Raw genomic sequence first — 13,996 nt, 5'->3', positions numbered from 1 at the left:
AAGGAAAAGTCACAAAGAAGCCTTTTAGATGAAGGGAACATTCAAAAAGCCCAGATTCCAAAAGCCTAGAGGGGCTTATTTTTTAATGTTTAATGTAAAATAAATAAATAAATAAATGAAAATAGTATTGTGGTTGCATGCCTTCATGCATGTGAACTTCTCCATTTTCGCTAGAGGAAAACAACTGTAGTGTGATAGGGGGTGAACACAGCAAAAATTCGCATCACATTATGTAAACTGCATTTATGACAGAGAACTGCAGAGATGTAGGTGTCATGATAATCTATCAATAAAAGCACAAAAATGTTCCTATCATATTGGCACTGCTCCCCTGCAGACTAAAAGACGGGGAGGAACCGAAGCCTGCCGCTGGTTGCATACGAGTTTTAAAGGGGACTGAGGCAATCACAAATTTGCGTACAGATTACGGAGTTAAACGCAATTTTTTTAAGAGGGCTGGGGGGACTCAAGCCCTCCAACTGAAGCCCTCCTATGACCCCATACTACCTCAATCTGTTTCCCCCCTTGTAAAAAATGTTTAATAAATAATAATTGTTTACTAAATAGATATGATACGATGCTAGAGTTAGCCCTTAATATTTTTGTAATACTGCCACATAAGAACAGCCAAACAGCACGTATCATTAACAAAATCATACATGAAAAAGACATTAATGCGTGTCGCTCTGCCCCATCGTCCAGATGCTCATTTGACTGGCCAAAATTCTCTGATCTCTGAGCAGTGCCCTCCCCTGCCTCTACAGGTGCACAAATCACGTTTGCTTCACATTTTTATGTGGTGCAAAAGTGTGAGAGCGTGTGTAACTTTTTCATTTGTTAGCGGAAAAAAACAGCGTTTGAGACTTGTAGCATGATTGTGCTAGAAAATATCAAAGAAAAGCAATATATTTGTGACAAAATATTCTTACAAGCGTGCAACGCTCATTGCATTAATTCACATAATAATTTGTGGATGTGCAAAATTTGTCCATGACTTCACATTTTTTGATACGGGTGTGTGAATGTGTTTTGCGCCATATTCACTTCAGCAAATGTAGCAAAAATGTGAGTGAATGAGTTTCTTAATTTGTGAGTTGTAGAATAGGATTTGTGCACCTGCAGTGAAGAATTTAAGAAGGTCTAACTGTTATGTTGTGTTTATGGGAGAGAAAAAATCTACAAGTTTGCAACTCCTAAAAGATTTTTCTCTGTGACTTCAGTGCTCGTGTGTGGCAGGCACTGCTTTGTGCAAAATGTTCAATATTTCCAGCTTAAAATGATAGGTATACCATCGGAAACAGAGCAATCCTGACGTAAACCATGAACAATGGTAATTAAACATCAGAATTTCATGGACTTTATAAAACCGTAAAAACACAATATACGTACAGGGGTAATTCACTATTCACAAAGTCAGCTAACTTAACCTTTAAGTGAGAGAGCACCATTGCTCTGACAAACATCTGAATGGTTGTTGCTGATCAGATGTATTCAGATTTGAAAGTGTCTTCAGTCTTTAAAGTTTTAGCTTTGTTATTCAATCTAAGATTAATTTTATTAAAGTTTACTGCAACAATGGAGCTGCGAACTTTACATACTTTTGAAAATCCAGCGTTTAGTTGATCCAGGTAAGCACTTGTAAACACGACGGCATTCCTCTTCCACGAGGGGGTTTAGCGTCACAGCATTTGTTTCCAGGTGGACCGTTAAAGAATGTGACATACGTGTCTCCTGGACATCCTGTAGAATTCAACCAACCAGATGACGACTTCGAAACTCCTGAAGTGTTTCCAGATAAGTGTGCCATATGCATCAGATGTTCAGCCAATGGTCCATGGGCGTGACGTCTGAGGCTGAGACTAAATGTTCAGTGACTAAGGGCTTTTGCACCGAATAGTTCTAGGAACTTAGTTCTAGGAAATAGCCACTAGGATAGTTCCCTGAGAACTAATTTCTCCCCCAGGCCATGTTCCTGGTTGCATTCACACCGGAAATAGGAACTCTGAAGACAGCAGCATCTTTAAGTTTGGCATTTACAAATGCTAAAAACCAGTGGATGGAAGACGCCATGATCGGAGCTGTGTTTGTTGTGTGTCGTGGGTTTCATAATAACGGAGATGGAATGTAAACTCATAATTTATGTGACTGAAAGAGCAAAAATTGGGGCTAAGAGACAAAATCTCCTATGACAACTTTCAGTATGACATATCATCGAGGCGGAGAAAAGAACACAACCCTGCAGACAATAGGTAAATGCCGTTATCACTGTTTTCCATGCTCATTAAGTAAATATGTTTACATGGCTTTTTAAAAATGCCAGGTGCCGGTGTTTGACATGCGTTTGACCAATCAACGTACACTTATGTCACTGATAGTTCCAATAGTGCTGGTTTAGACCCTACTCTGAAGTAGGAGCTAATTTAGTTCCGCCAAAAGGAGTTCCTAGAACTAAAAAATCGTTACTAGTTTCTGCTGTGCGAACATGGCAAAATCTCCGTACTTCAGCCAACAGATCTAGGAACTATGAAAAGGTTTCTCTGATGATCAACGACTGTTTTTAATTGTACAGAACAATCATAAAATAACATACAATACAGCAGTGGGGAGTCATCAGGGCCCTCTAGGGCCTCAGAGAGGGCATAAACTATTATAAAAATAATATTTACAAACTTTCAAATAATAGTTTAAAAAGTATAAACATTTTTTAATGAAAAGTCATCAGTTCTAATGTTCTTTAGGCTGATTTTAGGCTGAGTTTACTTTTCCCCGACGAGGGAAGGGGTGAGAGGGCCAAGGTTTGAGAGTCACATTTCTCTACTGTAGTACAGACATTATCTTAATTTCACAATTTCCTTCAAAATAACAATTTTGTTGACCACAAACTGACAATTAGGATATTTCCATAAATAAATCTTATGTTGAATTAAGACTCCAATACCCTGCCTCAGTGCACCACAGGAATATAACTGAAGACTTCAGATGCAAAAGCCTCTAAGTACCTATTAATTGCCATTAAAGTAATTCCACTTTAATGGCAATTAATAGGTACTTTTCATTGACATTAAAGTGAAATAACTGAACATAAACATACAAGCTTGATAAAAATGCTTATTTTAGAAGAAAATTTCAGACGGCACTTAGAGGCTTTTGCATCTGAAGTCTTCAACTGTAATTGAAGTTAACAATGAAAAAAGTATAGCTTACACGAAAATATGAAGCATCTTTGTTTGATTGAACAAACAAATCATAGTAGCTATAAGAAATGTTGAAAGTGCTTTGTAATAATAGTACAGAATAATGCTAATAATTGATGAGTGCTAATCTAATATGAATGCTAATGATAATCAGAGACTAAATTATGAGGTAAGCAGGCATAAGATATCAAGGAAGTGATCAATTTTGAAATAAATCAAATTTAATAAATTAATAATTAAACTAACACTGTGGTGACTATTAAACCATTTCATTCTGCCAAAATACATATGTCCTCAGAGTTGAAATATGAGCATAATTTATGTCGAACGGTATAGGTCTCCCTTGCACCACAATGTCCACCAGCAGTGGAGATGCTCTCCATTGATTGAATAGTTGGGAGCACTGGTATTCAGACACTTCTCCACTTGGATTGAGAAGAAAGTTGTGCAGGATGCACTTGACAAAATAAGGGTGTATGTTGATCCAGCTACGTAGGATCCTCCAGCGAGATGACAAAATGCCGAAGGCATATTTCACCACATTGCCCGGCCGAGACAATCTGTAGTTGAAGATGTGTTATTGTGTAGATAAGTCCCGACCAGGGTAAGGCCACATCAGGTAGGTTTTTAATGGGAATGCTGCATCCCCAACAATGGTGAATGGCATGTTCCCCAGATGCTCTGCTCCTGGTTGTTGCTGATCATCTGGCCAACTTCTTTGCATCTAGTGCTTGCCCTATAGCCAAGCAAAGGCACCCCCATCGCTTGACCATCCATACTCTCTAATATGGACAAGATGGAAGCGATATTTGGCATCAACCACAGCCAATAATACTACAGAGAATGTTTTTTGTAATTAAAATAAAGGCTGCCTGAATGTGGTGGTGCAAAGAGGAGGATGTTCTTTCTCATCTATTTCCCTATGCAGTTAGGGAAATTCCACCTAGTTGAAAACTTTGATGCAATATTCTTCCACTCCTGCTCAGTAGGTCTTGAGGTGTGTATCCATCATCTGCCTGTTAATTGTAGCACATGTGTCCTTGATGGATTTAGCCACTCTGCTCTCGTCCATATGATAGTGGAAGGCAATTGTTCTGACTGAACATCCTGTGGCCAGATGTCTGTAAAACATAAACATTAATATAAACATTTATTTCTCCCTCTTCACAGAAAATAAGTTCAGAATAAAATGGAAGTCACTTCGAGACAACTACATCAAGTTTAAGAAAAGACAGCAATTGCCAGGTGGCTCTGGAGCAATGCGTCAACCAGAGACAGCAGGGACCGAAAGTGAATAAGTTTCAAGATGGCCCAAGAGACACAGGGGAAAAAAGAGACAACCCAAAAAGTCCAATCACCCAAATTAATGAAAAGCTTATGGACTTTTTAGTAACACCAACAGTGCCACCAAAACAACACAATGAAACAAAGCTTTTCCTTCTAAGTTTAGCACCTCAAATGATGTCCTTGGGAAAAAGGGAACAAACAAGAGAAAAAATAGAGATGCTACATATCCTGGATGAACTGGGATGAACTTAGGTAGCTGGAATGCTCCAAATTTTAACATTGTGGCACCCCCTAGCTTTGTCAACATACCATATTCATATAGTTCAATGAGATGTAATGTTTGTTTGTTTGCTTGATTGGTTTGGGAATTGTTAACCTAATCCTGTTATATGTTAGATTACATACTGATAGTGTTTTTTGTTACTGTAGTATGTGATTTTTGGGCCTACCCTTGATAAAATATATGTGGAGGCTGGCTAGAGTGATCAGTAATTATTATTATTAAAAGTATCTATGTGTACATTACTGTGTTGTCTCGACATGTGGCTCACATGGTAAAATCCATATAATGAATTATTGTTTTGAAATAATGTATTCATTCTTCTAATATCATGATATTATTACAGTATTATTAGATTATTACAATTATATTTCAGATAGGCAAATAGGTTATATAGAAAAGTGCTTACCTCAATGTTACTGCAAGTTTTTCCCTTGGCCCAATTGGTGTCTGGTAATTTATACACATCCCTGTGATGTCAGGTCTAATAACTGACAACAGATCCTCCATTTGCCCTGCACTCATTCTGAAGTGCTGCAGGTGATTCTGCAGTGCCAAACTGTTGCCTTTTCTCATTAAGAGGGTGTACCCAAATGCGATTTCTGTGCAGGAGTGCATCAGGTTTTTTTTTTTGGTCAAAATTTTATCTGTTTGGGAAGAACAGGAAAAACAGGACATTCATACAAAATAAAAACAAAACACCTTCATAGGTTAAATACCAAATGTTTATGTCTGTTGAATAGTGCATAATTTAGAAGTGAATATTCTTTAGTACTGTGAAATTACCACAAAATACAAAATATTAAAGAAAAAATATTATTAAAGGGGATGTCTAATGCTATTTAATGCATTCTGACTTATTTACACTGTTAAAGAGTTGGATTCTCATACTAAACATGGCAAAAGTTTTTAAAAAATGAGCTGGATGTATGAATTTATGTGCCAGATACACTTTTTTAGGGTTCATATAAGTTTCGGAAAGTTTTTATTCAGGTGTGGCCCAGTATGACATCATAAAGGGCAGAATTCCTTGTATGGGCACTTCTCCCGGAAAGAGCACACACACACATCAACCAGAGCGAGAGCAGGAGCACGCCCATCTACGTGTTTCGTTCGGGTTATGGAAGTCTTCGGCAGCACAGCACTGGACTGGATCGAGAAAGATTTATCATTTTGTTTTTAGACCATAGAATCAACATTGTCACCAAAGAAGTGTGTTTTTGTTTGTGAAGGAAAGATAACCTTGTTCAGCTTCCCGAAGAACCCAGCGTGAAAGGAACAGTGGATGCAGTTTGTTTTTCCAGGGCAGCAACGGATTTGTGCAAGTGTGTTTGTTTGTTCCTGGCATTTCGGTGACAAATGTTTTATAAACAAGGCCCAGTGTGACGCTGGATTTGCAGATTGTTTAAAACTGAAAAATGGAGCAGTCCCAGCAATAAAAGGTCCCTGTCATGTGTCGGAACTGCAGGCCGGAAGTAAAACTACATCAAATGTCTGTTTTGTTGGCATTCGCCATGTAAGTGCATATAATGTAAACAACACAAATGTATAATGAAAGTTATCCAGGGATAATGTATTCCATGTATGTATTGTTGATGTATTGCATGCTTGTGGCTCTTTAGCTCGAATTAAGTTATTTTTGATAAAATCCGTTTTTTTGATAAAATCCAGTGAGGCCTCCATTGCCAGCAAGATAATTAACACTTTCAGATGCCCAGAAAGCTACTAAAGACATATTTAAAATAGTTCATGTAACTGCAGTGGTTCAACCTTAATGTTATGAAGCGACGAGAATACTTTTTGTGCGTGAAAAAAACAAAAAAACAAAAAAAAAACAACTTTATTCAACAATATCTAGTGATGGGTGATTTCAAAACACTGCTTCATGAAGCTTTGAAGCTTTACAAATCTTTTGTTTCGAATCAGTGGTTCGGAGTGTGTATCAAAAAGTGCCAAAGTCACGTAAACTATTGAAATTTCGAAACACTTGTGACGTAACGAAGCCTCGTTGACGTAACGAACCACTGATTCGAAGCTTGCCATACTTCTTCCTTTGTTTAATGGCAATTTACATTCTTATTGCATATCGCCACCTACTGAGTGGTTGTGCGATAATTTTTTTTATCTTTAATCAGGGTTTTTTTTTACTGTGAACAAGAATTATATTGTTTGTTCTAGTGCATATATAAATTTAAAAAATAAAGATTGATTGAACTAAAAAACAAAAACAAAAAAACAGTCAGCTTGCAAAGATAATACGTCCAAGTTATTTAGTTTATTATGTTTAGGTATTTTACTTCCACATTTGTTGTGAGATTTATCATATATGTATTTTATTTTAGAAATTCATTGCATAGAAAATGTCCTGTTTTCATTCCAAAACCTTTTGAATACACATCTAAGATGTCTGAGATGAGAATACAATAAATTAGAGTAAAATGAGTAATAAAAAAATAAGCTTTTCTTAATTAGTACTTTTGTCTTGTTTCCAGTACAAATATCAAAAAATTCTTATATCGAGAGGTATATACTAGACAAGTAAAATGGTATAAGATATTATGTCTAGTTTCCTAGGAAATAAATAAATAAATGTTTGTTTTTGCTTAAAACGAGCAAAATTATCTGCCAAAATAAAAATAATCTTAACTCAAACAGAAACAAGATAATTTTTCTTACCCAATTGGCAGAAAGATTAAGAATTTGTAGATATTTTGACTGGAAACGAGACAAAAATACTAAGTAAGGCATCTTTTTTTTGCAGGGTAGTAGCCTATGATATATAATCAATTGGACGCACATGCGTTGAATACCTCTGAAATAAACTAACTCTGAACATATATTTTGCAAACCTGCTTTCTGAAATACCCCCTGGACATTTATTTTGTGGTGGTTGTGTGACGTCATAAAGCTGCGCCGCACTCTTCGTTTGTTATGATTTGGCTAAAGACAGGTTTGTGCTTTGGGAAATTTTAGGTGTTTAGATGTGAACAGATGGTTTAATCAGTGTATAGCGTTTAAATTAATTAATAATGAATACAACACTGAAGCATTTCTAAATGTTATTTTGGTGAGTAAAGCGCATTCACACACGAGTCGCAGAAGGGGTAACATTACGTCTCATTTCGCTCCTTAAATCCCTGAGGCTGTCTTGAAATCAGATCAGTATATTGTAAACTGAAATTCGGCCTCTGTCAAGTAGTGATGGGAGAAAATGCTATGAAAATTCTTAATTGAACGAATTGTTTGGCTAAAAGATTAAAAGTTTCGAAGCTCTCAAAACACCGCACGCTGACGGTGCATTCACACTGTTTTGACCGCCTGCTGGTCAAAACGGTGTAAATGCATCGAAAACAGTACAAACGAGTAGACAACTTCTGATTTTATTCTTTCAGTAAAGCATAATATATTAAATATAATCTACAAATCATTAAATACCCAATATATCATAAATATTAAATAATTAGAGTCTGTAAAAGCAAAATTAATTTGTTTATACAATATGAAGAGTGTATAAGCAACATTAACTTGTAATTAGGTTTGATCAAGACATTTAGCAACTAACTGACTCCCTTACCAGTAAAACTAAGTCTGATGTACCCAGAAATTTATTTTGGATTTATTTTTCTTTCTTATAATTATTCGCATCTTAAACATAAAGTGTCTAAACGCACAGAAAAAAATCTCCAGGTGAAGCAACTGAGATCCAAGTGACAAAGATGGCGTTTATTAAAGAGGAGAGTGAAGACATGAAGATTGAAGAAGCATTCGGAGTGAAACGGGAAGATACTGAGGAACAAACAGGTTGGTTTCCATTTTCAAAGCTGAATATTTGATCCTTATTAAAATGTTGACCTCAAAAGTGCTTGCTGTATCAAATCAGTGTCTTGTAAACACAACTTTATTTTCTGTGAGGAATTCCAGAAAGCAGAGTTAACTTATCAACTGTAACTTATAACCCAAAACTTATAGTTGATTAACCCAAACTTTTCTTATTTGAGGTAATCAGTTCAGTCAACTCTGAGTATATTCACAGTGAACACACAAAAACATGGAAATGGATGCTGAGTACACCATGCTTCTTTTGTTTAATGGCAATTTATATTGTTAGTGGATAATTTAAATCTTATGTTTTAATCTTTAATCATTATCAATCATTTTCATTATTGTGAATGAGAATTAGGCTTCGGCCTTTCCATAACAAAACAATGAAAGCTCAGCCGAACAGCTGATCATAGCTGTACATGGTGGTTTTTATATCTCATCTCCATAAATATATCTAGTAGTAAAGCTAAAGCAATAAATGACAACTGACAATAAAGTACCCATCACTCTCACTGTAATTCTTCCTTGCTCTCTTTGCAAAAAAATCTATGATTTCATAACTTTGTAAGAGAAGATGCTTCTTTGCTAGATCTTATTTTTTTTTGGTATGTATAATAATAATAATAACAATAAATAATAATAATTATTAATCAGTATTAAAAAGTTACATTAAAGGGTTAGTTCACCCAAAAATGAAAACTATGTCATTAATTACTCACCCTCATGTTGTTCCAAACCCGTAAGACCTCCATTCATTTTCGGAACACAGTTTAAGACATTTTAGATTTAGTCCGAGAGCTTTCTGTCCCTCCATTACACTGGCCATGTCCAGAAAGGTAATAAAAACATCATCAAAGTAGTCCATGTGACATCAGTGGGTTAGTTAGAAGTTTTTGAAGCATCGAAAATACATTTTGGTCCAAAAATAACAAAAACTATGACTTTATTCAGCATTGTATTGTAAGAAAATCTTCTTGTAAGAGAAGATGAGGTGATTCAGGAAAAACATTCTCCAAATGTGCCTTGTGAAACATGGATTCGGTCTTCCAAACTTTTAGCATCGTATCAGTTGATTTATATTATTATGTGTGAGTGCGAGGTAGAGAGAGAGCAAAGACAGTGCTTACTTTGAAGACAGGGAGAGTTTGTGTGCACGAGGGTGGAGCTCTCTGCTCGTTCTGTCAGTCAGTGCAGCAGTCATCTGCATCACTAATAAACAACTCTCAATAACTTGTCGAATAAGGCTTTGGCGGAACAAAAATTTGTTTTGGCGGCCGTCAAAAAATGTTCAATGTAGGAAAAACCCTGTAACAATGCTGTTCCAAGAACAGTAAACATAGCAGCATATCCTTCTCCATAATTTTCTCCATAATCCAGCAGTTCCATCTTTGCAAGGTTGAGTTGAATTTGGTGGAGTTGAATTTTCACGCTGAGCTTAACCCCAGGTTATCTTTGTTCTAAACACTGGTTTAAACCCAGGTAAAGGAACATTTCACACTTGTAATTTTGAAGTGGGGTTATGACACCCTGCTCTGGAACAACAGACAACCAATCGCATGCCTCATATTCACGTGCTTTAGACAGTCACAGAAACACCTCGCATTGTATATAAACAGTAAATTTAGCATTTAAGAGGAAAAATGTCAAATGCTGAGAGAAAAACCTTTAACCCTTAACACTTCTGTTGCTTGACTGCTTCTCCTAATGACTGTTTGCTAATACTGTTTAAGTACTTTAGCTGGCTTTGGCCACACCTTAGTATTTAACAGACCGAAAAACCACGCGACACAGCACAAGAACAAATGCTACTTCAACAGAAGACACAATTGAGAAAAACAAATACACTTACAGGATGCTGTCCACTTCTGAGGATGTTACTCTACAACGATCACTTCACACTGACCACACATCAATTTGGTAATCTATTGTTCAAAAGTGTTAAGCATTTAAATCATATTAATAGTGATTTTTTTTTTTTTCAGCCATTTTGACTAAAATAATCTAAAAATGTCTTTAATTGCTTATTGTTGCAGTTGGTCTGATGCTCCCAGCCATGTTTGCATGACTTATTGTTCATTTTTTGTGCTTGATCCCTTAATTGCTGCTTGCAGCTATATTTGTGCTTGAATAGTAAAAAAACACTTGAAAGTTTAGACTGGCAAGGATTTAAAAAATCATGAAAAGGATAAACTTTCATGAACATGCAACACTGCACATGGAACTGGGTTGGGACGATAATCCAAAATTTACGTAGGTTTTCACATATCTACCGGTTTATTCTGTCTATTGGTATATTGACCACCTCTAATAATGGGCCTGACATACAGTGAAAAAAGAGGACCTAATACTGGTCCATGTGGCACTCCATACTTGTGTTAAATGAAAAATCTCTTCATTTACACATTTGTAGCAATTGTCTGATGCTTGTCTAAAAATGCCAAAGAATGTTATGGTCCTTGTTGCTGAAAGATCTAAAAGCAGCAGAAGATGCCACAATTAGATGCCAAAGCAGGCAGGTTGTAACTTTAATAAGCAAAGTGTATGTGCTATGATGGGACTTTAATCCTGACTGAAATCTGCAATTCTACAAAAACTTTTCTCTGCAAAAATTAACAGTTGATAGGAAACCATTTTTCATTTATTTTTTGATTAAAAATGGCAGATTTGAAATCAGTTTATAATTAACCAGTTCTTCCGGGTCAAGCTCCATTTTTTTTTTTTCCCTCCCAAGAAAGTTTTTGGGATGTGTCCTAAAGAAAGTGAAGAGTCAATATTAAGAGGAGGTTCTGAGTTTAAAGGAAACCCATATTTCAAGAGCTTTGTCAGTTTAGGATCTGGCATACATGTGGTTGCTTTGGATTCTTTGAATTTTTTTGATGTCTGTTGCTTTGTGCCATTAAACTGTAGTTAACTTGTATTTGCCTTTTTTGCCCTAGACCTGATGCCGCTGAAAGAGGAGAGTCAAGAACTGAGTGAAATTGATGAGAAATATCACTTTGAGAAAAATCATGATTCTGTCAGTGGAGAAAAATGCACACAGACTGAAAACACTAGCAGTCATTTCACCTGCTTTCAGTGTGGAAAGAGATTCAGTCAACCTGGAAACCTTATAGTCCACATGAGAATTCATATTGGAGAGAGCCATTACATCTGCCAACAGTGTGGAAAGAGTTTCACTGAAAAAGGAAACCTTAAAGTCCACATGAGACTTCACACTGGAGAGAACCCTTACACCTGCCAGCAGTGTGGAAAGTGTTTCACTCAAAAAGGAACTCTTAAAAGCCACATGAGAACTCACACTAGAGAGAAGCCTTTTAACTGTGAACTTTGTGGAAAGAGCTTCACTAGAGAACTAAACCTTAGATATCACATGAACATTCACAATGGATTGAAGCCGTTTTCATGTGATCAATGTGAAAAGTCTTTCACACGTAAAGTAGGTCTTAATAACCACATGAGAGTTCACTCAAGAATTAATTGTTTTACATGTCATCACTGTGGAATGAGTTTCTCAGACATGAATCGCTTTAACAGGCATGTGATAATTCACTCTGGAGAGAAGCCTTTCACATGCCAGCAGTGCGGAAGGGGTTTCAAATATAAAAAAAACCTTAAAACACACATGAGAATTCACACTGGAGAGAAGCCTTTCACATGCCATCACTGTGGAAAGAGATTCAGTCATAAAGTAAGCCTTAAGACTCACATGAGACTTCACACTGGAGAGAAGCCTTACACATGCCCTCAGTGCAAAAAGAGTTTCACATACAAATCAACACTTAATGCCCACATGAGAAGTCACACCGGAGAGAGCCCTCACACATGCAAACTATGTGGGAAGAGCTTCTCACAAAAAGGCAATCTTAAGACTCACATGAGAATTCACACTGGAGAGAAGCCGTTCATATGTAGTCAGTGTGGAAATGGTTTCAGATGTAAAGTAACCCTTAATTACCACATGAGGATTCATTCAAGAGAGAACCTCTTTATATGTCAGCAGTGTGGAATGGCATTCACAGACAGTAAACAACTTAAGAATCATGTAATAACTCATATTGGAGAGAAGCCTTTCATGTGCCATCACTGTGGAAAGAGTTTCACATTTAAAGGAAACCTCAAGACTCACATGAGACTTCACACTGGAGAGAAGCCTTTCATATGCCATCAATGTGGAAAGAGTTTCAGACATAATGTAAGCCTCCAAACTCACATGAGACTTCACACTGGAGAGAAGCCTTTCACATGTCTTGAGTGTAAAAAGAGTTTCACGTATCAACGAGATCTGAAACGTCATTCGCAAACTCATTCTGGAAAGAAATTGCAGTGTGAAAGGAGGGTAACAAAAAGGGGTCATTTCAAAAGTCACCTGCCCATTCACTCTGGAGGAAGGCGATTTAACTGTGATCAGTGTAATAAAAAATTTATTTTGTTTTCTCACTTACAGATACACCTGAAAAGCCATGCAGATATGAAACCCCATTTGTGTTCTGTGTGTGGAAAGAGATTTAAATGGCTCAGCAATTTAAGATGGCACCAGAAAATACGTATCTGTGTGAAATCAAGGCTACGTTCACACCGCAGCTGAATGTGACCCAAATGTAGTATTCTGACCACGCCTGACTGTTTCCTGTAATTTCAAATATTTATCAGTTGCGGTAGGCATCCTCTAATTTCCATTGTATTATAGCGTCTCTATATTCGTTACCTCTGAATCACACCACTGGCCCTTTTTTGTTGTCCTCTTTGTGTGTACATTGAAGAGAGCAAACATTTGAGTTGTTTCATCTTTTTTAATAATTATATTCATGTTCCTTTCTGTTCAGTTTTATTATATTACTCATTATATTCCTTACTCTTGCAATGTTTTGCTGTTGATATTTAGTCTTAAGATTGTGTGGTCTTCATAATCTAGAGATAAGAGGGAGTGGGTTCATTTCAGTGTTTCAGCTGTCACAGGATGATGTTGTAAAGCAGTTTGGAATAATATCACGGACAAAGTCTGACTGAGCATTGAGAATGAAACAACTAAGTTTATTCAATTAAATGTGCTCAGTTTTACCATTACTATGTCTCCTGCTACCTCTTCTGTTGCCTCTGTCTGTCTACACAAATGGGCTCCTGTGGTTTGAGACTAGGTCTAACATTAATCATCTTCATAACATGCTCTTTCCATTCCTGTTCCACAGGAAATTAAATGTGCGATTATGACAAAACATCATGTTCAAATGACATCCCAACAAGTTGTCCTATGTTCCCCAGATTTATATGGCACATAATGAATGTGAAAAAATGTGTATATGATATGTCGATACCTGTGCAACATATGAGTATTACAAGAATATTTAATAGTTTCTTCTTCAACAACCTATCCATTTACATATGCAAAGGCCCTGCTAGAAGGACAAAGGATCAT

General features: G+C 36.5%; 1 protein-coding gene across 4 annotated transcripts; it reads left to right on the top strand.

Moving 5' to 3' along the window:
- Positions 1-7,605: 7,605 nt before the first annotated feature.
- Positions 7,606-13,647, top strand: LOC125245758 (gastrula zinc finger protein XlCGF26.1-like). 4 transcript variants are annotated; one of them, XM_048156484.1, is made up of 3 exons: positions 7,606-7,828; positions 8,449-8,562; positions 11,520-13,647. In XM_048156484.1, exons 2-3 carry the CDS (start codon positions 8,478-8,480, stop codon positions 13,166-13,168), a joined length of 1,734 nt encoding a protein of 577 aa, XP_048012441.1. In that variant the 5' UTR covers positions 7,606-7,828; positions 8,449-8,477; the 3' UTR covers positions 13,169-13,647. The 4 variants fall into 4 exon arrangements, with proteins under 4 accessions (XP_048012441.1, XP_048012443.1, XP_048012442.1 ...); XM_048156486.1 differs by having other exon boundaries at positions 8,435-8,562; XM_048156485.1 differs by having other exon boundaries at positions 8,420-8,562.
- The last annotated feature ends 349 nt before the right edge of the window (positions 13,648-13,996 follow it).

Source organism: Megalobrama amblycephala, linkage group LG14 (genome assembly GCF_018812025.1).
Source record: "Megalobrama amblycephala isolate DHTTF-2021 linkage group LG14, ASM1881202v1, whole genome shotgun sequence".
NCBI classification, from domain to species: Eukaryota; Metazoa; Chordata; class Actinopteri; order Cypriniformes; family Xenocyprididae; genus Megalobrama; species Megalobrama amblycephala.
Note: the sequence above shows the minus strand (reverse complement) of the source record. Positions and strands in the feature narration are given on the sequence as shown.